Consider the following 26,676-nt stretch of genomic DNA (forward strand, 5'->3'; position numbering starts at 1 on the left):
CTGTACTGTAGTCAAAGGACATAACCATGCAATGCTGGAGCATAACCTCCTAGGCCAGATGGCTCCCCTTTGACCTAACATCTAAAGTAAATTTTTGTTTTGTTTTGTTTTGTTTTACAATATCTGAAAACCAGTACTTATATAAACTGAGATAACGTTTGTAAAAACACTGTTGCTATATCCTATAAAAGAGGGATATAATATGGGAACTTGAACAATGGATGCCTCAAAGGAAGTAAATAGTTGAGTCCCTGTCCTCCTTCCATGAAACTAGAGTCAAGCGAGTGATTAAAAAAACAAATCCAACAAATGGAAGGGACTGATTTACACTGTGATCCATGGGCTTGATGGTAGAGGCATTTGAAAAGTCTCTCTAAAGGAGATGGATCTAAATGGAGTTTTGAGGAAAGAGAGGAACAGTGTTTTTCAAATAATGGTTCTGTTCTATTTCCACTGGAAGGTTTGGTGATTGTGGTCCAAGCTCTGTAGAAAATATCCGTGGATTGCATTTCCTGATAATTCTATCCAGAGCAAATTTGAACTCTTCAAAGCATGCCAACACTGAGAAATCTACCCACCCCCAAGCCCCTTGGGTAATACAGGCAGGCTCCCCAGGGCAGTCCATATAGCCAGAGAGGCATAGCGTCTTCTTTTGTAGAGCCAGCCTTTCTTGAGAATTTGGTTTATGGCTATGTAAACGTGGTCTCTAGTCAGTGGGATAAGTACATTGGCTCAAGGTTTTCAACAGCCCTGCCACATAGCAAGCAGGTGGCTGACAGTGGAAGGAAATATGGTGAGCCTCTAGGGAGGTGGGCTACTCTGTCGCCATTCCATTTCTCCAGAATTGGTGAGTTAACATTTGGAACCTATCTTCCCAAAGTCTGTCAAGAGATTGTGCTACATAAGGATTAAATCATTAACCATCTGACAATCCCACTTCTCTAGAATGAATGAGTTAGAGTTTGGAATTTTGCACCTTTAGATAGAATATGTTGCACACAAATGGATTAAGTATTAACTGGGTCTTTCCCACTTTACTTTTCCATGCCATTGACCTGAAGTTTGAAATGTTAACAGGAGCGTCATGCTAGAGCCACTTAGTTAGGCCAAGTGTGAAATGGGCTGATTTCTGTGATGAAGCCCAATAATGAAAACAGATAATGTTCAGGAAAGTTAAAAAGGGAAAAAACGTAACCTTGAAGAATCAGCTATCATAAAACTGAAAAAATATACAGTGTTGCCAAATTCATTTTCATGTGGTCCTTTCTCCAAGGTTTATCTTAAGAATAAAATCTCATCTCTGGGCTTAAAAAAGAAAAAAAAAAGATGAATTTGTGTAAATGAAAGCACATGTTGAAGAAACTATTTATACAGGAGAATTTCTACAGAATTTTATTTTTCCTTTTTAGTCCAAAGTATTTGAAGTGTTTATTCCTATGATCCTGGGACTATTGCCCCCTTCCTCCACCCCCTATAATTGGCTTCATAACTGCTTTGTCCTAAAAGCTTACCTTACTGAGTATTTCTACACACTGGCAGCACAAACATATGTGTATTGTGCCTGTTACCCAGGGAGTAGACATTCTGATGTGCAGCTTGATCCTGTGGAGAGGAGACCCTGGCAATTAAAAACACAGGTGTGTGGAGAAGAGTCTTCCATGATGTCCAAAGCTAAGCTCATGTGGTTTTCCTTTTTCCCTCCTCTTTTAGAATGCAAGCGGATTGAGGTTTTGGATGTTGTGTTTGTAATTGACAGTTCTGGAAGCATTGACCATGATGAATATAATATCATGAAAGACTTTATGGTTGACTTGGTGAAAAAAGCTGATGTTGGCAAGAATCAAGTCCGATTTGGGGCTCTGAAGTATGCAGATGACCCGGAGGTGCTGTTTTATCTGGATGACCTTAGCACAAAATGGGAGGTGATTTCGGTGCTCCAGAAGGACCAGCCCATGGGGGGCAATACTTACACTGCTGAGGCATTAGGCTTCTCAGACCACATGTTCACCGAAGCCCGTGGCAGCCGTCTGCACAAAGGGGTCCCCCAAGTCCTCATTGTGATCACTGATGGGGAATCCCATGATGCAGATAAGCTCAATGACACAGCCAAGGCCTTGAGGGACAAAGGCATCCTTGTCCTGGCTGTGGGGATTGCCGGTGCAAATCCTGTGGAGCTGCTAGCTATGGCAGGATCGAGTGATAAGTACTTCTTCGTGGAGACGTTTGGAGGCCTGAAGGGAATATTTTCAGATGTGTCAGCCAGTGTATGTAATTCTTCAAAAGTAGGTAAGATTTGTCTTTTTTTTTTTTAAGATTTTATTTATTCATGAGAAACAGAGAGGCAGAGGTAGGCAGAGTGAGAAGCAGGCTCCCTATGTGGAGCCTGATGCAGGACTTGATCTCATCTCTGGACCCGAGATCACGCCCTGAGCAGGAGGCAGATGCTCAACCACTGAGCCACCTAGGTGTCCTGGTTTGTCATTTAAGTTTTTCTTAATTATCAGCAGAGGCCCAAGGGAGGGAGAAACCAAAGCAATAGCCCTTCAGAGCAAGTTCTCTAGAGAGGAGAAAAGGAGTGCTAATTGTCCTAGAACTTTCCCACTGTTATAGAATCTCAGGGTTGGAAGGATCTCAAGGACGTTTCATGTGACCTCCTCCCCAAAGAGGAATACCTCCTACAATTTTCCTGCTTGTTGCTTAAACTCTTGTAATCATGGGGAATTCATCATTTTTGAACAGGTTTTGTTTCTCTGCATACAAAGTTTACATATCCTTTTCACTCACTACTTCTTCCTTCTGCTTTTCACATAAATCAAATTCCGCCTCTTCATAAGATCCAGCAGTCATCACCTAAAGTCTTCTGTCCTGTGTGTTTTAGTGTGTTTTACTAAAAATGCTAAGTATTAAGTGAATTGCTATTAATCTAACCTCTTGGGTATAGTTCCTTTTAAAAAATTTTTAACTTTTCTGGCTTTCCTGTGCCTTGCACCCTTAAAGACAGCTACTACCCTTTTTCTTTTTCAGTGAAATTTGTCTGGGTTTTACTGAAAACTGGGACAGCTCTTAGCTCAGTTTGACAGTGCCTAAAATTTGATCTATCCTTTCAAGGTCAGCTTCTGCAGTAGACTTGAATTTTTGTATTGAAAGCTCTCCCTTGGGTGTGGGGTGTGTGTGTGTGTGTGTGTGTGTGTGTGTTTTAAAGGACTTTATTTCCATTATTTGAAACTGAGGAATTTATTTCCTTTATTTGAAACAGGAATTTAATGAGTTAACCAGTTCCTGAAGGATCTATTTACCATATTTCTCTTTATCTCTTCCTTGCTTATCTCGACTGCAGGAATCCCAGATACCTTTAATCTTAGGCTAACGAGAATTAATTAAGTCAAGTCAGTGGTGAGATCTCTGGGGGAATTCAAGGAAATGATAATGTTTACCAGAAGGCTAAAGAACACATAAGAGTATGTGCCAAGTATAACTCATTCATTGGCAGTGGTCTTTCATATTCTTTTTGTTTTGTATTTGTTTTATTAATAAAAAGGAAGCATCTCTAAACTATATTGCATTGCTCAAAAATATTTTTCTCAAGTAGAGATTTTTGCCTATATGTGCCAGAAAGGAGGCTGAAAAAGAGGGAAACAGCCAAGATATAGGCTGGAAAGCATGATTTTAAAACCTTAGTTCACCCTAATAATAACCAGAAAATCATTGATTGGCTTAACTAGCCAGGGAGGCCAAGTGAATAATACAGATCATGTCTTTTTTGTTTGAGTCCCTAAATGGATGTGTGCTATTTTATTTTTTCTTGCTCTGCTACTGTTATCTCTGGGCTTTCTGGAAGGATTAATGCTACATTGTAGGTAAGAACAAGTTTTCTGTGGCACCACCCCCATTTCCCTGGCATCTTGGGGGAAAAAAATGGTATAAGACCAAATGGAAATCCAAAAAAAGGCATAAAAAGGATGTGTGAGTTGCTTGTGCCTTTATGAACTGATTGTTTTTACTTCCTCTCAATTAATGTGACCATTGGTTGGCATATGATAAGAAACCATCTTCAGAAATATCACTTCTATATAGCTACAAACACATAATCTGCACTTGCAGATTATGAAAGAAAAAGAAAAAGAAAGAAAAAATAACTTGATTTTTGTTGTTGTTACTCCCTTTCCTCTCTTTTGTAGATTGTGAAATTGAAAAAGTAGATCTTGTCTTTCTCATGGATGGTTCAAATAGCATTCATCCAGATGACTTCAAGAAGATGAAGGAATTCTTGGCATCTGTTGTTCAAGACTTTGATGTCAGTGTCAACAGAGTGCGTATAGGTGCTGCCCAGTTTAGCCATACCTATCGGCCAGAATTTCCACTAGGAACTTTCATAGGCAAAAAGGAGATCTCATTTCAGATTGAAAACATCCAGCAAATCTTTGGATACACACACATTGGTGCCGCACTCCGGGAGGTGGGGGATTACTTCCGGCCAGACATGGGCAGCCGGATAAACGCAGGTACCCCGCAGGTATTGCTGGTCCTCACAGATGGCCAGTCTCAAGATGAGGTGGCTCAGGCTGCTGAAGAGCTGAGACACAAAGGTATTGACATTTATTCTGTGGGCATTGGGGATGTGGATGACCAGCAGCTCATTCAGATCACCGGGACTGCAGATAAAAAACTGACGGTTCATAACTTTGATGAACTGACAAAGGTCAAGAAAAGGATAGTTCGCAACATCTGTACCTCGGGGGGTGAGAGCAGTAAGTATTTAATGTGTCCTTCATATTTTTTTCTTTCCCTGTCTTTGCTGACTTTTTCTTCAAGCTCTATTTACATCCCCAGGGGTTGGTAGGAGAATTTAGATTTGTGCCTCTGGATTTCAGATTGAACTTTTCAGTCATCAAGTAATTTTTTTGTGACTTGTGGATTGAAAAACAGGACAGCTGTGAGCCTTTGTCTCACACACACCACCCCCACCCCACTTCTGGGAATGCATGCACCCCTTGCAAAAGAGAATGCTGTGGCCTGAGGAAAGGCCATTGTTTATGACCTCATTGGTTTCAGAGGTTAGAGACCATGTCTCAAAGAAGTAAACTACTTGACAGGTTTGGTTGCCCGGCCATAGGGCCTTCAAACTGCCGAGTGCTGTGGTATAGAACAACCCTGAGGATTTCTAGCTTTTTTTTTTAATATTTTATTTATTTATTCATGAGAGACACACAGAGAGAGGCAGGGACATAGGCAGAGGGAGAAGCAGTCTCCATGCAGGGAGCCCAATACAGGACTCGATCCCAGGACCCGGGGATCACGACCTGAGCTAAAGGGCAGAGGCTCAACCACTGAGTCATCCAGGCACCCCAGAGATTTCTATCTTTTATTAGGAAACTTTTTACTACAGCAGTTAGACAATACCCCAAAGTTAATCTATTTTGACATTTTCTAACAGATGAAGGAAAGGTCTTTAAAGAGAGGTGGTTTTTTTTTTTTAATTTTTGTAGATGTGCCCAGTGGGTTGCCTGTGGTTCTGTGTAACTACCTGTGGTAAACATAAACTAGATTTTTCACCAGGAAGAGGAAAGCTATCTGGTTTCTAGCAGGCAGCTCTGGAGAGAGCCTGGCTACAAATCCTTGTTCAATGGCCACTTTTTTCTTGGACAAGTTAACTTTTCTAAGTTTAATTTTCTCATCTATAAAATGTGAGCAATAGCAGCACCTAGTTCAAAGGATCATTGTCAAGATTAAATGAGAAAATGAATATTTAAACTTTATAATTTCATCCCAGGTGTCATGCTTACTCAAAGTAAAGTCACTTCATTTTTGTCTACCACTGATCCATTAAATTTATTCATGGAGGCCAGCTCTTCCCTTGCCCCTACTCACTTTCAAGAAATAAGTGAACCTTTTCTTGGTGATTAGTATGTCCATCAAAGGGTAACCGTTAAAACTAAAAACTTCATTCAAGGTTATTCCACTTTCCTAGCCTCCCACAGGCAGTTCACCCAGCATGACAGGGGAGGCCACACATGGTTGGCATTTTACCCACTGTTACCCACCTATCACTTCTACCCGCTTCTCTCAGGCCCTGCCCTCTTGTTGCTAGCCATGGTTTCTGGCCTCTTCAGAATGTGTTGAGGAAGGGAGAAGAGCTAAGGAAGTACAGAAAAGTTCTTCCTTGATGATGCTTGTCAAGAATCGGTTTTCTGTGACTGTAGTCCATATCTAAATCTGGGTCCATTCATGGGTCTTCCAAAGTCTTCCCCTCCTGCTTTCCACCACCTCTATCCCCAGCGAAGTACATTTGTCAGAGAATCTCTCAACTATAGTTCCTTTGAGAAAGGTAAACATGTCTCAATTCCAGATGTCCCTTATGCCTTCCTCAGCCTCTGAGCGTCTGGTGATGCCTTCATTCTACTGCCATTTCTTTGGCCCTCCAGTTAGCCTTCTTGGAATGGAGATTAGAGGGGTCCATGATAGCTCCTTCTTATATGTGGGCCCATCAGCAACATGGAAACAATTACAATTATCAGTTGCCCCAGTAAATAAGTTATAGCCCTCAAAGTGGTCACCTCTTCTTTGCAGAGAGAGCAGTGTACATCCTGTGGCTCATTCTTTAGAATTTCTAGGCCTGTCTTATCTCTGAGCTCTTTCTTTAAGCTCCACTTACCTGACTTAGAAGGAAAGGAGGAAATTTCCACTTTATGTGTATGTATGTGTGCAGGTAGTGAGACCCCGTCCAACACATCAACAGTTCTCTCCCCCAAAATGCTCTTCTAAACTATAAGTTCAAACCCTTTGTAGAACCTAATGTATAAGCTAAAGGTTAAAAGTCCTGTCATTGATTAGGACTACTGTCTTCATAAATCCTGCTTCATGATATCCCCATACTTTGGAATGTCTGGTGACTGAAGCCAAACCTTCCACACTAATTTCCTGTTTCACATGAAATACCCATCTCCAGTTATTAGGCAGAAAATTATCTTGGAATCCTCTAGTCTCTACTTGAGAGTGTGAAAGAAAACCATGTGGAAAATGAAAACCAGGAGTATGCACTCCCAAGTAATAAGTTCTCTTTAAGGAAAATAGTCATGAATGTAAAAGTAAATAAATAAAAGTACTCTATATCAAGATAAACTTGAAGTCTTTACTGCAGCAAACAAGAATGTGAGGCCTTTGTAGCTGAGCTGTGGGCTGAGGATTGATGAAGCTGGAATGAACGCTGATAAAGCTCTAAAGGCATGTGCAGATATCCTAGCAAATACCAGTTCTTTTTTTTTTTTCTTCCCGTGTATGTACTTTTTCATGTTAGCGAATTCTTTTAAATTTAAATTCAATTAACTAACATATAATGTATTGTTGGTTTCAGAGGTAGAGGTCGATTCTTCAGTCCTCCTATAGGAAAATATCAGTTCTTAAACTATAAACTCCCAAGTCCAGGAAATCCAATAATAGTTTGGTATGATTCAGAGCAAATCAGACTTGGAGCTTAAACATCTAGCTTTGCTTCTTATTAAAATGGTATAAAAAAATAAAATAGGTATAACTCTGGAGAAGTGACTATCCTTTCTTCTCTCATTTGTGAATTTAAATCATCTGTTTCCCTGATCGTATACTATGATTCAGTGTGTGTGAAAAGATGGTCAGCTGCATAGAGAAATGAGGGAAGTGACTAAAAATCAGTGTTTCTTAAGCATCTGTGAAGGGTCAAGCATGGTGCTCTAAGCATTTTAAATTCATTATTTGATTAAATTCTCTTAAAACCCCTATGATTTGCATTTTTATTCCAATTTATAATGAGGAAACTAGGTTTCAAATGATTATTGGTAACATGGCCCAGATCCTACAGAAAGAAACAGATAACAAATTTTGAAACCTGGGTCTGTCTGACTCCAACCCATTTTTTTGTTATTTAATTAAACTGCTTATTTTCTTGATAGAGTTGTCTAGGCTATCTGATGCTGATATCATAAAGGACTAGTGCCTAAGTGTTGTGCTTTACCAATTAATAGCTGAAGTTAAGGCATCATAATTTTGTATTTTGAAATTGTTCCCACAAGGTGCTGCCCAGTAAGGAAACCACTTGCTGCTAAGAGTAGCTATGGCTTCTAACATCACGATCTAGTAGAAAAACTTGTAACCTGCATGATCAACACTAGCCACCCAGGCAGTGGTAAAATAAGATTAAGGTCGTTCAGCATATGAACTCCAGACAAGCCTGGATCTGCTATCCCAAGTGTGGGATCCACAATAATAACTGTGAGACCTTGGCAAGTTGTTCTAAGTCACAGTTTCCTCTTCTGCAAAATGAAGATTAGAAGAACTTCCACTTAACACTTTTATAAGGACAAGTGAGATAATGAATGGGAAGTGCATGATCAGTATGTAGAGACTATTAGTAACTACCATGGAGTGTTGCAGAGGATTTCTTGTAATGATCTTATAAATACAGAAATACATGGAGTCATGGGGTCAGTTCACAGAAGAATAAGTTACCAAGAGCTCCCTGGTTTAGGAACATTAATATTTATGCCACAGTTCAGGGAGGGCTATATTCAAACTTAATATTTTCACATATAACAAATTCTCTTAAGCAACTAAACGTCCAAGTCTCTTTTCTTACCTTCATTCATGTTTATTTTCCTGATTTTTCTTTGAGCCTGGCTATTCTGACCATCTAGAGGAGATAGCGGGCAGTGTTCAGGACATAGTAATGCTGCCTTTTTCATGGAGCCATGATTAGGTAGCAAAAGAATCAGTAGTACCTCTTATCATTTGCATCATCACGGGTAGATGTATCAAAGAGGAGAGTTAAGTGAGAGGCTAGTCCAGGGGAGGATTTTATTCAGGATTTGATTCAAGGAATGTAAGGGGGAAAAAAAAGGCAAAAATAGATGGTCATTTCCAACTTTCCTTTATAAGGATCTCCTTAGGTTTCTGTCTTAATTGGGTTCTCTAGAAAATGGAACTCAAAACAAAGCTTATATGCTAATGCTTTAGGTGCTAATACTTTGGGAGTATAATCCCAGGGAAGAAAGAGTGAGTGTAAGGGAAGTGATACAGGAAAGGAGAAAAAATAAATACAAGATGATATGTTACTAAGCTTGCTACAGCTCCTTGAGAGAGCATAATCTGTGCATCAGTCATTCAGAATATCACCAAGGAAGCTGTGTGGAACCACCGCATAGATGTATCCATCTGCCAGTTTCCTCCCAACTACTGCCTCTCATTGATCAGAGTTTACCCTCCTAGAGAATTAGTTCTTCTACCCTACTGTGTTGTGTTAATCAGCACTTTGGGGAAAACTAGACAGGGGACCCACAGTGAATTATATCTGTGGCTGGAAGTGGTAGAAGCAGCCAGAGTTCCTGTGAGTTCAGCTGCATTGGAAATGGGAAGCAGAGTCATCATGGCCCTCCTGCCCTGAGGATGATGGAGGCCATGACAAAGCTTCTCTGCACACTTTTGGGAGATCAAATGATGGTGGCAGCTGAGGCTATCCAATGGGTAAATGTCCAAGTCCAGAGCTGGGTGGGGAGGAGGCAGCAAATCTGGGATAAACATAAACTGGGTCTCTTACACCACATATTTTTTAAATCATTGTTTTTTTCATCTAGGATACCCCTTCTTTCAAAGGCCCTAAGCAAATTTCTCTTATCCCAACCAATAACTGCCAATAGCCCAACTTTCCTGTTAAAGTTTTTAATAATTGTCTTCTAATCTATTACATTCTACCTTCCTGACAGTATTTCTTAATACTAAGACTCTGCCATCATCCACTCTAATTATGGACTTTATAAGTCAGTTAACTAAAATGCACTTTTAGATCTGGCAGGAAACTTGTAAGACTACCTGTTCAGTCCAATTCACTCTGTCCTTATTTTTATTTTGGAAAATATAACCTTGTTCTTCTAAACAAGAAAATCGATACCCAGAAAGGGTAAGAGACTTGACAAAAGTTATCTAGCGGCAGCAGCATCTTGGCCAGTCCGTGACCAAAATTAAATGTTGGGCTTTCCCACTTAAAGACCTTCTCCATCCAGACTTCCACACTGTGGTTTGTGAGGATAAGTCATAAGCTCAAGACACTGGTTTTGCTTCTCCTTGTTACCACCCTCTACAGCCAGTCCTGTGGACTCCCTTCTTAATTTGTCCTGCATTTATCACCACTTTTTTATTACACCTCCTGCTATCCTAGGTTAATCCTTCATTATTTCTCTTTGGAAATCCAGTGTTAGCCTTCTCCCCAGCTCACATTCAATACCATCCCTACCTCTAGTTAGCTCTGAAAGCCTCCTGATTTGAGGGCAGCTGTCTCTGTAGAGTTAGTAAGACTCTTCCCTCCAAGAGAGCCTACTTGATTAATATGGCCTCATCTCTCTAATTGAATTTAGACACATAGTTGCCAACTCTGGACTTGTTCTTCAAATTTATTCCTTTGATCACATTATTAGGGAATCATTTGTCTATTTGAATCAGTTAAATAAACACAAAGAATTATTGACTAGAGTTTGTATTTTAGTAATCTAGACAAAAACTTGAGGGGATAGTTCCCAGGATCACTCAATGACATATTTGGCATTTCTGCCAATGTTCGTTTTTCACAAGAGACTGTTTTCCTCGAAGGCTGTGACCAAGTTTGGTTACTGAATGGTTTTCTGTTCAGAGGTTAAAACCATGTATATTCAAGAGTGACACTTTTAATCTCAAGATAGAAATGAAGGGATATTGATTCAAGAGGAATTTTAAAAAGGACATATTCTGATGCTTCCTTCTGACTAGTTTCTTTCTCATTTCCCTTTCCAAATATCAGAGAAGATATATTTTTTTGAGATTTTTTTTTCTAGGAAAGTACCTACGACAAAATAATAAAGAAAAACTAAATAAAACCCCCCTTTCAGATGTTTTGATAACACTGATTTACCTCAAATGTCATGGTGAAAATTGGTTACAGATAAGGATTTATTTTCCTTCACCCAACTTTCTTTATCCCTCTCACTAAACATGAATCAAGATAAAGTGGTGGTGGTGGTAGGGGGGCGGGAGGAAAATGAATCAAGCTAATGGCCCTTAATTTAAAATTTGAAAGTGACACTTTGATTTCAAAGACTTGCAGATGTACAATGACATTTATGTGTCAGACATATCCAGTGTATCTGGAGATGGTATAGGTGGGAATTTGCACAATAGATATCTGAAAAACTGCTTATCTGAACAAAGTAAACTAAAAATAAACATTCCGCCACCACCTCCCCCAACTTTTGTTTTTTTACACCAAGCAAGCTAATTAAATTTGCTGAAGTTGTATCCAACTGAATTTGCTGGGAAAGTTGAAGTTTTTAGCCAACCTGAAAGTTCTGGAAAGAAGAGTGCATATGAACTATCACTTAATCCTTCTCTGATTATCTCCCCTTTAGGAGACTCAGCTTAAATTATCAAGTCACCTGTAGTTTCTCCAATGTTTACATGTTCCCCCCCCCCAAAAAAAAATGTTTACATGTCCCTGGCCTTAATAAGGATAAAAGCAAAGCACTCTAAATGCGAAAACATTGTAGGTATTTCTTAAATCCCCATATGGCAATGGCTTCAGCTTCCTAAATGCTCTAAAGGCAATGCCATTTTAGACATAAACTAAGCAAGATCCCAAAGGATCTCTTGGAGTTTTTCTTTTTTCCTTTTTTTTTTTTTCTGAGTGGATATTAGAAAACAAGAAGAATCAGAGGTTGTTTTTAGAGAAATAGATCATCATAGTCATTCCTTTAGACAAGTCCGTTGTGATTTATTTTTTCTATATGACTATTCAAACATTTTTATATTTTCCTTATACTTGTAATTTAGTATTTGTCACGTGACCTCAATAGGTAGCATGATATGAATTTCCTATTTCAGACTCTTAAGATTTCCACATATAACTTTAGATATTTAAATAATTTTGCATGGCTTTTTCAGGGGCCACAATAAAGTCTTTCAGAACTCCATTACAAAATCATCTAGATTTATACTAGTTAAAAAAATTCTATACTTATAATTTTATAAGTTATAAAAGTGATACTAAGCCTTTTCCTTTATTCAGTCATGTTCTTCCTTGTTTTCCAACTTTCTAACTGGGATAGAAATAAGAATTTCAAATATCTTGATTCAAATATGGCATCCAAGCCAAATAAAGGTCTTTATTGATTTAATAAGATATACTTTTCCCTTGAACCCTAGATTGTTTTGTCGATGTTGTGGTGGGATTTGACATCTCAACTCATGAGAATGGGCAAACTTTGCTCGAAGGTCAGTCTTGGATAGAAACCTACCTTCAAGACCTTTTACGTGCCATCAGCTCCCTCAATGGGGTAAGCTGTGAGGTGGGCACAGAGACTCAAGTTAGCGTGGCTTTTCAAGTGACAAATGCTGTGGAAAAATATTCCCCCAAGTTTGAGATCTATAGTGAAAACATACTGAACAGCTTGAAGGATGTGACTGTTAAAGGACCATCTCTTCTCAATGCAAATCTCTTGAGTTCTCTGTGGGATGCATTTCAGAATAAATCAGCTGCTCGAGGAAAGGTAAGCTAGTTTTATTTTATCTGCTGGTTTATGGTTGTGATGATATCCTCTTTACTCATTTTTCTGTTTAAATACTTTCCTAGGTGGTTCTCTTATTTTCAGATGGATTGGATGATGACACTGAAAAGCTTGAACAAAAATCTGATGAACTTAGAAAAGAAGGTACTGAGCATGGGGAAGAGTGGGAAAAGAGTGTTTACTGACTTTATGACCTCAGAACTCCATTCTGGCTCACAAGTTTTCAAGCACTTAAATAACCCTGAATTTGTCAACCAATATGCACTTGGGAGAGCAAATGAGCTCTCGGAACATTCTGGCATCTACTTTTTTTCTTCATACACTATGTATGTGAAACAGCCCTGAATACAAGATCCTACCCTTTCTCTTATATCACTGTGTTTCTTCTTCCTAAGCTTTCCTGGAGAATGTTCCTGTCTCCCTTGGCCCACATTATCTAATATTGCTACTTACTTAGTCACTACAGAAGTGAACAGTGTATTCCCTTGACTAAGGAATAGGAGAAATGGACTATTTTCTTCTGACACTGTTAAAGTTTCCAGAATCACAGGCATTATTGGACAAGTCTACTCATGTTTTGGAGCTTTCTAATTAGTTCTTCCTTCAGACCACAGATGGACCAACTATGGTGCTTAGGAGTTTTTAAAGCACTGGCACTGAGCTTTTCACTTTAGGAAGCAATGCCCGATCTGACTTATTGTCAGTTCCTATAAAATATGAATCAGTGGAAGAAAAATGAATCCACATGCTCTGGTTTGACTAAGAATAGAAATATTTTCCTGTAAGTGGATGCTATTGGTGCCCCCACCAAGACCCCCTTTCTGAGCAAGTTCCCTCATCCTCCAGCTACTGTGTCTGTTGGCTGCTAGAAATTCACAGGTTCTCCTTTCTCTGAAGAATTGCTGTCGTCTGGTGGAAGCTACATCACCTAAAAGGTTATTCCCTACCCCACCCCAAGGCAGCAGGTGGAGTACAAGGAGTTGGACCTTTACCTCAAAATGGCACCAGTTCTGTGGTATAATTTTTGTTCCAGAGTTCCCCATCAGATTAGGCTGAAGCTAGTCTGCCTGAAACCCTATCTTGCTCAGCTCCTTCCCCTGCCCTATCTTGCTTTCTTTACCCCTTCTTCTAAGAGTGCTTCCTCAATAAATTGTATGCATCCAAATCCCTTTCTCAGACTCTGCTTCTAGGGAACCTGGCCTAAGACAGTTGCTTAGGCTACTCCCAGGTTAGTTACTAGAAGCTGGGTGGATCTGTCTTTTCTGTTTGGTTCTCTCACCTCAATCTTATTCAAAGTGCAAAGTTAGCAATATTTACAGCTGAAAAGCAAAAACTTTTATTTTGCCTGCTCTCTTTATTCTTTCAAGTCTTGGACTTTTTTTTTTTTTTTTTTTTAATAATCTAGAGTGGAGATATTGAGACTGAGAACAAGACCCTAGAGTACTCAGTTTGGGTGGGTAGGGTTTGGTTTTGTTTTAATTTCAGCTTTTTTGTGGGGGGTGGGGGAAGGTATATCTTTTGCAGACAACATAAGAATTTTCTCCAGGAAGCTTCCCTTGAAACACTCAGTTTCTAAGACTAACCTTCTTTTTCCCAACTCCCAAGGAAAAATTAGTATATGAGTTTCAACTTCAGAAACTGGATTTTTTTAAAAAGATTTTATTTATTTATTCATGAAAGAGAGAGAGAAAGAGAGAGGCAGAGACACAGGCAGAGGGAGAAGCAGGCTCCATGCAGGGAGCCTGATGTGGGACTCGATCCCCGGACTCCAGGATCGCACCCTGGGCCAAAGGTGGTGCCAAACCGCTGAGCCACCCAGGCTGCCCAGAAGCTGGATTTTTAATATCCTCAAAAATTCAGAATCTTTGAATGGGATAGATAAAGGGATGATGGCCATAATGTTTTTTTGAAGTGTTAAATGGCTCTCTATATGAACAAGGCATTCCTTTAACTCTGGCTTACCATATTTAAACATACATAATTTTAGTTGCTGCTTGGCCCTATCATTCATTAACCTAGGAGAGCCTCTCTAATTTGAGGCCAGATATCTCTATGTATAAACTATGCACTCATCATGAAACAAGAGGAGACCCAGAGAAAAAGATACTGAGTGGTAGATGTGGCTTGATAACTAATCCATATACTGGGACACCTGGGTGGCTCAGCGGTTTAGTGCCTGCCTTCAGCCCGGCGTGATCCTGGAGTCCCAGGATCCTGCGTCAGGTTCCTGGCATGGAGCCTGCTTCTCCCTCTGCCTGTGTCTCTGTCTCTGTCTCTCTCTGTCTCTCATGAATAAATAAATAAAATCTTTTTAAAAATTTTAAAAAGTAATCCATATGGATTGGGGTTTGAGTTTTTTTAATCTAGTGCTGTAGATTCTTCTCAGTGATTCTTTTATTTCAATTTTTGAAATCTTCTTTAGCTTATTTTTAGGAATTATATCTGAGATATTTTGACTTGTTGGATGAGTCTGAAAGGAACAGGATCGGAGTCCTGCATCCTGAGAAAAGCAGTTACAAATAATAGTTATACACATATTTCCTGCAAATCAACAATCCCATGGTTCTCCTAACTCTTAAATTTTTACATTTCCTGGAACTTACAAGAAAAATCAGATGTAAGATTCCCCCCCCCCTTTTAAATAGATCCATTAGAGTGCCTTCTCTTGATCAGTAAACTCCTTTGTTGAACTCAGCATTCCTCATTATCTATCCCAGCCCACTCCACCATCCCTTTTCCCCTTTGTCATTCCTGGAAGAGTGACTAAAGCCTTGTTTGTTTGAGACAAGCCAGAGATATCAGCATTAAGACCAGGGAAGTCCTGGTAAATCAGGTTGAGTTGGTCACTCTATTCTTTGATGTTCCTTTATTCCAATTCAGTCAACCACTCTGTTTTCCTCTCCTAGAACTTGAGCCTCCTCAGTGTGTCTCTGAAACTCTTTCTTTTCATTCTTTTCTTCCTCTCACCCAAAATCATTCATTCAGAATCATGCCTACACTTAGAAGTCATTCTTAACTCTTAGGTCTGTGAACATTTCTTTATTCTAGTCCATTGGGTTCCAAGCCCCATCTAAGGATTTCTTCACTCACCATAATGAAGTGAGAAAACTTATGCCAATGGAGTCAGATTTTTATAAAGCTAAATTTATTCAATTTTAGGACTGCTCCTTACCCTGTTTATGTCCTTAGTATATCTTTATTCTGGATATATCCTTTGATTGTAGGCTTTATCAGGCTGTTCCTGTGAAAACCTAAAAATACCACATGAGCCAGTCATTTAACCTCTCCAAGCCTAGTTCGCTTATCTATAAAATACAGCTATAATTCTATTCACCCATACAATTGTATTTGTATCTTACAAGTAAGTTAATGCATGGAAAGCACTTTACCAACTTCCAAGCACATAGTAACTATTAATAAATGAGAGCACAGTTGTTACTATGGTTATTTGCACCATAATGATTGCTAGGGTTGTTACTGTTATCATTTCCTGTTTATATCAATCAGTACTTTATCATTTCATGTTCATATCAATTAATACTTTGTTAAGTAGTCAAAAGCCCTCTGTTAGTCCCTAAAAGTTTTCTTTGAAATATTCTGGTCTATAAAATTCCAAAGATTCTGAGCCACAGCTCTGAATGATTATATGTCATTTGTTTGCAGTTGCCTTACAAGAGGTCTCTTACTTAACTATAATTCCAACTGGAATATCAAATCCTTATGAGGTCCTTATAGCTGTGCTTTAATGTGCATATAAGTCCTGCAGTGATTTAAATAAATTACAGATTCTGATTGTATAGGTAATTCTATATTTCTGAGAAGTTCCCAAGTGACGCGAGTGCTGCTGTCCAAGGGCCCTCCTTTGAATAGCAAAAATTTAGAATATTTGCTTTCTCAATATATCAATTCCTCCGCATCTTGGTATACTCTGTGGACCCTTTTAAAATCACCATATCTCACTTCGAAATCCTCCAGGAACTGGGAGTTCTGTTGTAATAGCCCCTGCCTCCAATTTAATTCGCTTTGAAAAATGGAATTTCTTTTGTTCTGTGCGGATATCTAGCCACTTGTCCCTTTTACATTGCATGCTTGGGGGAAGTAGACAATAAAATGAGCGTTCCTCTTACAACTGTTTTCCTAGAATAACAATTTAGATACATTATGCAAAAAGATTAAACTAGCCAAACCCACCTCAGAGAATTGTAAACTGTGTTGGATAGGCCTGAATGCCCTCATAACTGTTGCCCTGGATGGAGCCACTGATTCAAGTGACCTGGCTGATCTTCTCTACATTGAATTCGGGAAAGGGTTTGAGTACAGGACGCAGCTCACCATTGGAATGAGAGACCTTGGGAGCCGACTGTCAAAGCTACTGGTAAGTTACTTAGACAAGTCTGGTGAGTTTAATTTTCTATTTGTTTTGTATATAGTTTTAATATTCATGCTTACAAATTTGAACTAATTTTGTTCACTTGGGAGTGAAAAAAAGACTTTTCTGAATTAGCGAACAGTCTAAATAAGGGTGTTTTGGAAAAAAAAAGTGACATGGTAGAGATATGTCAAAGCATGTTTAATTAATATGCTTGGCAAAAAAAAGGAAGAAATTAATAGCCTGACAATCCTGTCCAAATTAAGTCAATGAATGTAAGCCCCTGAGGGAATCTGGGGTTACAGGGTGAAACCACTGCCCCCTCCGCCAGCTGGTTTTCACATCCCTTCTGGATCCTAAGTGTCCCAGCTCACCACAGTGAGTATAATCCTGGTGTTTAAGATGTGTATCTTCCCTGCAAATGGCTTGCAACAGAGAGCCAGTTGCAGTTGGAGTTCAACCAAAAAAAGAAAAAGAGCAACCTGCCCCAATGTTGGAGGAAAAATGAGCGACACAATGATGGACCTCCCCTTATGTTGTATTGTGTGTGTGATCTAAAGTTTTGTAAATGTCTCCACTGAGATGTTTGCCTTGTGAACTCTTTTTAGAACCTAACATCTATATGGATGCATCCCAGTCCTATTTCTTTCAGAAATGTACAAGGATTCAAACTAGAGTGGTGAAGGATTACCAGGTTATGTGGCATTACTTTCACCTTAATAACTGGCTAATAATCTGTAATTTGCTTATGATTTATAAGATCTAAAATCAGCACATTGAGACACTTTCCAATAACATGCTGGCTCCTGCTGTTTTTCACCTGTAGAATTTGCATGTATTTGCATTTTCATATTCTTGAATATGCAAGTTTTGTTGGAATTGCTTTCTACATGGGAAGACTGTTTCTTTTATAAAATGTCTGGGTTTTTTTTTCTATTTTTTTCTGTCTCTGAAATCTGTATTGGTAATTCATAGAGGAAGTTATTCTTCAAAACAAGCATGTCAGTGTTTAGATATCACATCCATGCTATACTGTCAAATAAAACTTAATTTTACAAATAGATCAATTTTAATGTTAGTAGTAAAAGATCTAGTGCTGTAGGGTTTTAGTGATCTAAAGAAAATTGGTATTATCGAATAGAAAATCACAGAATCCGGTTTGCTATTTGATTTCATACATTTGAAGTTTTATTGGCTTTTCTGACATCTTCAGGGGAAAATTTTTTTTCTAATGGCTGAAAAGGAACATTGTATAATAAACACAAAACACAATTGCTAAATGATTGTTATAACAAAAGATTTTCATTTTCCATCACACTAGAATTTTGATGGGAAACTTCTCAACAGAAAAATTGATTCTACCCCACTAAGGCCAAACATGGTGTTTACTGCAAACTGAATTTTCCTAAAAATAAATCTTGTGAGTTAATTGTAAAAATGCAGTGGAATATGTCTGTTTTTCAGAGGATGACTAGGTTCAGGATAAAATTCACTGACATTTATCAATATGTAATATGGTTTCTCGGCCAGGGTATAAAGGGAATCTTCTCCCCATTCCCCCATCCTTCCAAATGTTTTGGAAACACTGGCAGTGTAACTGGTGTTTTTGAAATCCTGTCACATGCAAACTTTTCTGGAAGTGTTTACCATTGGACTTCATTCCAAACAGTATGACATCGGACATTGTCTAAATCCTCTAGCATACAAAGATTTCACAAAACAGGGAAAGGGAAAAACATTCATTTTATTGAACAAAATATTGGGGGCAGAATTATAAGAGGTGATCAGCAACACCATGGTCAATGCCAGGATGGGGTGAGAACAGGAGATTACATTAATAAATTAGTATGCAATGAACTGGCCATGGCTACACTAATAGCATTCAGAATAGAATACAGAAATGTCTTTGAGGAAACAAACCATAAAAGACTCTTAACAAGAGAGAACAAACAGGGTTGATGGAGGGAGGTGGGTGGGAGATGGGCTAGATGGGTGATAGGATTGAGGAGGGCACTGGTATGATGAGCCCTGGGTGTTGTATGTGAGTAATGAATCACTGAATTCTACTCCAGAAACCAATATTACACTGTATGGTAATTACCTAAATTTTTTTTAATTACCTAAAATTTAAAGTAAAAAAATAAACCTCTTTGAGTTGATTCTGAAGTGTTCATACAGTGAAGAATGCAGACCACAGAAGGAAGGATAGCAGCTAAAGAAGGTCACATGCACTCTTTCTGGAACACCGTCACTTTAATGGGGAACAGGTTTCTGAAACTGTGGTTGAAGTCTGAATGACACCGGTTGATCTCCTCTGTGTGATTTGGGAAGCAGTGCCACCCAATGTAATGTATTTCTTATGCTCCCCCAAGGTTAATGTTGCTGAAAGGACATGCTGCTGTTTGTTCTGCAAATGCATTGGAGGGGATGGCACAATGGGAGATCCTGGACCACCGGGGAAAAAGGTGATTTTAGTTAAGATTTATGACTCACTTTATTTGAATGTAGTATATCTTTCAGATATGAGTTTAGGTAGAAATAAAGGATGATTTTAACTTCTAGACAGAGCCTCTGAGGTAACCATTTATTCTCCATGACAATTAGATAGTCCTGGGTTATTGTTGGCATTCTAAATTGGAGTCCTCTAAAAAAACTTTCTATACAAGTGTCAGGAGAAACAACTGCCGAGATCCTTGATTATCTAGTGTTCCAGCAGTGATGACAACAATGCAGAGAAATCAACTGTGATCTCTGTTGACTAATGAAAACCTCCTGAATATCAATGTCATTTCAGTTTCCATTTTTAATGACTGCAGAGTCATTTAAATGAAGTAGAGAATATTTTGAGTTGTCTGTTGATAAGTAAATTAGGTCAGCACAACCTATCCTCACGAAAGAGGTGGCAATGTTTCAATCAGCTTTAGCCAGACCAAAAATGTCACAGATAGATGCACAAAAATGCCAATCATAAAACAGTAACCAACAATAGATTCATGTATTTTCTAACCAAAAAAATTATGTACTCTTATAAAAAATATGATTTGGGGCTTTAGGAAATGTTAAAATATGTAAAAACATACTATGGATGTGTTTAATAATTTCAATGCTCGGGGGATCCCTGGGTGGCGCAGTGGTTTAGCGCCGGTCTTTGGCCCAGGGCGCGATCCTGGAGACCCGGGATCGAATCCCACATCAGGCTCCCGGTGCATGGAGCCTGCTTCTCCCTCTGCCTGTGTCTCTGCCTCTCTCTCTCTCTCTGTGACTGTCATAAATAAATTAAAAAAAAAAATTAAAAAAAAAAATAATTTCAATGCTCTTGTTTACATGTGTGTTTGATTTGTGAATAATTTGTAGATAGCGTTATAACTCCCAAACTAGCATGCTTGTATCCTGAAGAAAATTTTCAGACTATTTCCGGAATGCTTCAACTTTATGTAAGTTTTTTTTTTTTAAAGCAGGGACTCAGAAAGAATGAAAAGAAATGTGTGTGGTCTATTTTTCTATGTGTAGCATAAACCCAAAAATTTTTTTAATGAAAAGAGGATAATTCTAGTCTGTCAAGGGCAAATATAGCTGCGTTCACTTGAATATTTGAGAAAAAATATTCCAGCGCTATATATAACCCCAGAGAGAGTTATGGACAGCATTATGATCCACACATGCACACACCCATGAGTTATCTGGATACTTGTTTCAAAACTACATTTATTTTTATGTGTATAAATACAACCTAAGTTGTGGAGGGAGGATTATTTTTTCCCCAAACTCCTATAATTCTACATAAAGTAAAACTATAGTTAAAGAATTTTGCTTGAGAATGCTAACACATTCTTCCTTTCCTTATTTTCAGGGATCCCCAGGTTTTAAAGGCAGTGAGGGCTATCTGGGAGAGGAAGGTGTTGCTGTAAGTCAAGTTTTTTTCACCTCTATTTATTCCTGAGAACATATCTACAATTGGAAATTGTGTCAATTCAGAAGGAAACAAGAAATATCAGTCTAAGAATTCATGTGCAAAATCTGAGGTCTTTTCTAATTCTCATCGGGCTTTGCTTCTGGTGGTCAATAATGGTTTATTAACCTACTGTCTCCTCTTTGGCTGTTCACCAACGCTGCACAATGAACTTAATGTGAAAGTTATTTTCTTCACCAGGGGACTCAAATCACTGCCATTTCCCCCTTCCTGATCCATTTTGCACAGGTAAACCAACTCCCCACATTGTTTATCAAGGACCTCTACTCTTTCTCACATCCATCCCTCCATCCATTTGTCCTATTCTTCCTTTCTTCCTTCCTTCCTTCCATCCATGCATTCATTTAACAATTATATTTCAAGCATCTTACTGTTTACCATATTATTTATTAAAGACCTCACTCATAAATGAACTTTTCCACTCACGTATTCATCTAACAAATCTATACTAAGGCAGTCTACCATGTTTCAGGCACAGTGCTAGACCCTAGAAAAATGAAAAAACGTGATTCCCATCTCAGGTGACTTCAGACTAGTGGAAAGGCAAACGAGACAACGATGTTTCTAGTTGCTATACAGGAGGACTGTTCTAATGGTACAGTGAAGTCATTGTGACAAACCATGTCCGACAGATACCTCAGCCTTGGTAGCAGTTGAGGCTTGGGAGAGGAAGTCTGCAAACAAGGGATAATGCTTGGCAGACATCCGAAGGACAAAAAGATACTTCTTCAGGCAGAGTTTGTGGGGAATAACCTAGTACTAGAGAGAGAACAATGTGTTCAAGGGTATGTAACTTAGTCTGAGTGTGTGTGTATGCGTGCATGCGCGTGCGTGTGTGTGCATGAGTATAAAATGGCATTTAGCCAACATTGTTGGAAACTAGGACACAGTGAGGATGTTATCTGGCAAGCAAGACCCAGATTATTGCGAATCTTGAATATCCTATAGAAGATTTGGTGTCTTCCAGTTGATGGATAGTCATTGAACGATGTTAAGCACAGGAGTAAAAATGATGGGGGCATGGATATAGAAAGCATACTCCGGCAGTGGATAGATGCTAATAAGGCAGGGGTTATAGGTAGAAGTCTTGCAATAGTAGGTGCAAGACAAAGGGGTCCTAATCTTACTTGGGGGCAGTATGAATGGATGTTAAGAAGGTTGAATGAATGTAATAGTGACCTAGGGAGAGAAAAGCAAAGGATGACCTCTTTGTTTCCAGATCACAAGACTGCAGAGACTAGTGGGGTTACCAAGGCAAGGATTGTAGGAATGATATTTGGTGAAAGAAAGAAAGAAAGAAAAAGAAGGAAGATGGATCTTGAACTAGAAATCATGCCTAGATCTTGCCTAGATCATCCCTAGAGCATCCTTCTCTAGTGCTCACCTATTCTTCATTATCTGTTCCTGAACTATCTCCTGAAATTTTGACAACGCATTTTAGCTGCCAATTGTTTGTGTCTGTTTTATTTAAATACCACCCCACCTAGGGCAGTATCCAGGTAGGACCCAAAGGGCTGTCACCGGAGTAGTTCTGATTTATTTCCATTATCAGGTTTAATAAGCATGAATTCTGGATTGTAAACCACAGGTAGTTACACATTTTTTTTCCAACACAAAACTTGTAAAGTTTCTAAGACAGAATCCAGAGTGCAGTAGAAAAATCTCATCTGGGTGTGTGTGCTCTTTCTCAGGGAGACAGAGGAGCCAGTGGACCAATGGGAGAGCAAGGTACTAAGGGATGCTATGGCGCCAAAGGCCCTAAGGTAAGGGTTTAATAAGGCATTGTCAAGTCTTCCCAATGTTAATTCTACTTTCTTACACTAACCACTACTGTGCTTTCTGTTTCAGGGAAACAGGGGACTAAATGGACAGGAGGTATGGTACCAAACATATCCATTTATCTGCCCATCTGTTATCCAGAAATACTCTTATTTTTTGAAACTACTGACCAGTAGATCATACAAATGAAGTTTCTCTTGATCTTCCTTTATTGCCTGCCGTTTGATTGTGCTTATTCTTTTATTGCAGACAATGTGTATTATTTTTTCATAGTTTCTATTATTCAGTAATCTTTGTTATTACTCAGGACCAGGCTATATATGAAAGATAAAACTAGACATTTGTTTGGTGTCTGATTTCTTTCCACATGAATGTAATACACTCTATTCTGATCACTTCTGTCTTTTCAGGGAGAAGTTGGAGAAAGCGGAATTGGCGGATTAAATGGAGAACCGGTAGAGACTTCTCTTTGTCCCAAAAAGGCCCTTCTGAGCTATTTCTCATTAAGAAAATGGAAATTTGAGTTTATTCTTCTGTTTTTTAGGGTGACAGTGGTCTTCCTGGAGAAAAAGGAGAAAAGGGTAATGAAGGATCCCAGGTAGGGATTCAATAAAGAGACAATATGAAAAATGTCCTGGCAATTAGAGGTGTAGATCAGCTACCCTAGGTGTATCAGTCAGCTAGTGTGACAAAATTGCTTTGTAACAATCAATCTTAAAACCTCAACTGCATGCAACAATAAACATTTATTTCTTTTGTATCTGAGGTTTGCCGTCTAGATCCCTGGTCTAGGCTGAGTGTGGCTGACCTTGGCTCAGGTGTCTGTGGGTTGACTGGTGGCCTTATTCCATATGTCTTTTATCTTCCTCCTAGGAGCAGGAAGCACTGTCTGGCTATGTTGGCTGTAACCTTTTCATGGCCATGGCAGATGCACAGGGGAGCAAGTAGAAACATGTAGGTTCGCTCCAGGTCTCTTAAGGCCTAGACTTGGAACTCTCACAGTAACACTTCCATCTCTTTCTGTTGGCCAGATTAAGCCATGGTTAAATTCAGGGGTAGGGATTCTTGTCCCACCACAGCTGGAAAGTACTACAGAGTTACACAGTAAAGAGCATAGATACAGGAGTAAAGAATTAGGGCCATTAATGAAAAGGAGCTACCACACTAAGAATGGCAGTGGGGGTGTTGACAAGAGTCTAGTGTGAGGTAGCACATTGAAAAAGTGTGTGCCACTCATTCCCATCTAGAACAGACACCAATAACAACCATACTTCCATGATCCACTTTGTCTTGTCTTTGGAGTGTGAACAGCTGAGTCAGAAACTCAACTTCTAGCTGATACAATCACCTTGGAGAAAATGGATAATGTCTCTGAATCTCAGCTGCTTCATTAAAAGGAAGATATAAACAATACCGGGTTCATAAAGTAGTTGTAAAAAGTAAGATAACAAATGTGTCTGGAACACAGACTTCATCTCTATAGTAAATAATTGAGATCAGTCCTAAATTATTTCTATGATGTGAAACTATTTTTTGGTTGTCTCTCTTTCCACCTTAAGAATAACTCTAGTAGAAAAAAATTAATCAAATCAGGGAGAAGATAAGCTCTTTGTTTTTACTAATGTGAATTCTTGTCTTCTCTTTCTTCTGATTCACATTCTCTCTAGGGAAGCCCAGGAAAGCGAGGAGTTTCTGGTGACCGAGGCGCAAAGGGGCAGCAAGGAGACCCCGTAAGTGCTGGGGCTGCGTGGGCTGTGAGTTAAACATGGTTTGGTTCTCATCAGCTTTGATAAGGAGAGAGCCCCACTTTCTGATACTACACTAGCAATCCTGAGTTTAGATCATCAGAGGCAGAACTGTTGTAGAATTTTAAAAGCAGTTCCCTTGTGCTACATCCTCTTCGTATATGGAATGAGCGTGGACAGTGAGAGGATCTTGCCCATCATTGGTGCATGTGGGGTTTTTTTTTTTTTTTTGAAAATGTATATTCAGAATTGTTATCGTGCTTCAGAAACATGAAGGAATTCCAGTCCCCTCCGTTCTCTTCCTCTGAGTACCTCAAAATATGGACAGGATGGAAGAAACAAAGCCATCTCTTTTCTTCCATTCTCTAAGAATGAATCATGTATCACCCATGATACAAAGGTGTCTGCTCTCCTGGATACAATGTGGCTGGAATATGCATGACCCCACCAGTGCAGGGGATATGCCAAGTCCAGTGAAACATAAGTACTATAGGACTTCCATCACTCCACCCACACAAAAATAAATCTCCAAAACCTCAATGAATTAGGATTTAGGCTTATTGAACTCTTCTACTGAGATATAATTGACATAGACATTGTGTAAACTTAAGGTGTAATAAGGTATTGACTTGATAAATTTATATATTGCCATAGGATTATCACCATAGGATTAGCTAACTCCTGCATCATGTCACAGAATTATCATTTCTTTTATCTTTATCTTTTTTCTTATCATTTCTCTTTTTGTGATGAGAACATTTAAGATCTAGTCTCTTAGCAACTTTGAAGCGTATGATACAGTATTGTTGTCTGTAATCACTGTGCTGGACATTATCTCTAGAACTTAGTTTTGAAATATAACATCAGAAAAGTATACAAGTTACAAATGCACAACTTGATGAATATAAATGTACTTGTGTACTCACTACCCAGGTAAAGAAATAGAAACATTGCAGAAACTGCCCTCCTGCCCCCCGCATATCTACTTCAATCATTACCAGACCCTGATAATCACTGTCTTAAAACCATAAATTAGTCTTACCTATGCCTGAACTTTAAGTAAGTAGAATCATATAGGATACACTTTTCTGGCTTCTTTTGCTCAAGTTTATGCTTGTGAGATTCATCCATGTTGTTGTGGTTAACAATAGTTCATTCAGTCTCATTGCTGAATAGTAATCCATTATGTAAGTATACCATGATTTATTTATTCATTCTACTGTTGATAGATTATTTTGGTTGTTCCCAGTTTTTGCTATTATAAATAGGGCTATTATGAACATTCTTGCACATGTCTTTTGGTGGGCTTTCATACACATTTCTGTTGGGTTTGTACTTTAAGAGTTGAATGAGTGTTTGATGATAATTTATGTGCCTATAATAAGCTTGAGCCTTTTTAAGCCAGTCTGCAAAAACCTTTCTAATTCACACTCCCACCAACAATGTATCATAGCAGTGTACTACACATGCATCAGAATGGCTGAATTTTTAAAAAACTGACAAGAACAAGTGCTGGTAAGGGTGTAGGGCAACTGGGAAACTCACAGGACTTTGTATACTGGAGGAGGAATTATTAAAGACATGGATTGAGATACCTGGGTGGCTCAGTGGTTGAGTATCTGCTTTTGGCACGGGGCATGATTCTGGGGTCCTGAGATCAAGTCCCACATCAGGTTCCCCAAGGGGGGCCTGTTTCTCCCTTTGCCTGTGTCTCTGCTTCTCTCTCTCTCTCTCTCTCTCTCATATTCTCTCTCACTCATGAATAAATGAAATCTTTTAAAAATATATATACAAATAAAGACAATGGATGTACCAGAGAAAGAATTTAGCTCAATATGTTAAGAAATATAAATGTTAGATATACATTGAAGATAACTATTTTAAAAGCAGAGGAATTTACACTTGAAGACAACATTGTCTTATTAGTGATGTCTTCTGATAATAGTCTGATGAACTGAGAGTTTTAAAACAACTTCAAAGTATCTTATTAGAAAATATATCCATAGATAAAAATAATAAATAGTAGTTCAAAAGACATTTTCAGTCATCTATATATATGAGGGCCAAAAACTTACTTGGGATATTGCCAATTGCCATTCACTTTGATCAGAATACCCCCTAATTGCTAAATTGTCTGTATGAATACTTAACACTTTCAAAAGAATCTGAATAATGTAAGATGGTTTTATTTTTTTAATGTTCTATGATTTCAGGATGGCTGAAAATTCAGCCCACTAGAACTTCTGTGTCGTGCTGTTT

General features: G+C 38.7%; 1 protein-coding gene across 3 annotated transcripts in view; it reads left to right on the forward strand.

The window, feature by feature from the left end:
- Positions 1-26,676, forward strand: part of COL6A6 (collagen type VI alpha 6 chain) — a 143,194-nt gene that overhangs the window by 41,428 nt on the left and 75,090 nt on the right. For all 3 annotated transcript variants that reach the window (XM_055320983.1, XM_055320984.1, XM_055320986.1), the window contains exons 7-18: positions 1,711-2,286; positions 4,179-4,748; positions 12,193-12,536; positions 12,620-12,698; positions 16,775-16,929; positions 19,296-19,388; positions 20,774-20,827; positions 22,585-22,656; positions 22,742-22,768; positions 23,083-23,127; positions 23,217-23,270; positions 24,340-24,402. In XM_055320983.1, the coding sequence (XP_055176958.1) occupies positions 1,711-2,286; positions 4,179-4,748; positions 12,193-12,536; positions 12,620-12,698; positions 16,775-16,929; positions 19,296-19,388; positions 20,774-20,827; positions 22,585-22,656; positions 22,742-22,768; positions 23,083-23,127; positions 23,217-23,270; positions 24,340-24,402 (2,132 nt within the window). The remainder of the gene's footprint in view (positions 1-1,710; positions 2,287-4,178; positions 4,749-12,192; positions 12,537-12,619; positions 12,699-16,774; positions 16,930-19,295; positions 19,389-20,773; positions 20,828-22,584; positions 22,657-22,741; positions 22,769-23,082; positions 23,128-23,216; positions 23,271-24,339; positions 24,403-26,676) is intronic.

Source organism: Nyctereutes procyonoides, unplaced genomic scaffold, assembly GCF_905146905.1.
Source record: "Nyctereutes procyonoides isolate TBG_1078 unplaced genomic scaffold, NYPRO_anot_genome, whole genome shotgun sequence".
NCBI classification, from domain to species: domain Eukaryota; kingdom Metazoa; phylum Chordata; class Mammalia; order Carnivora; family Canidae; genus Nyctereutes; species Nyctereutes procyonoides.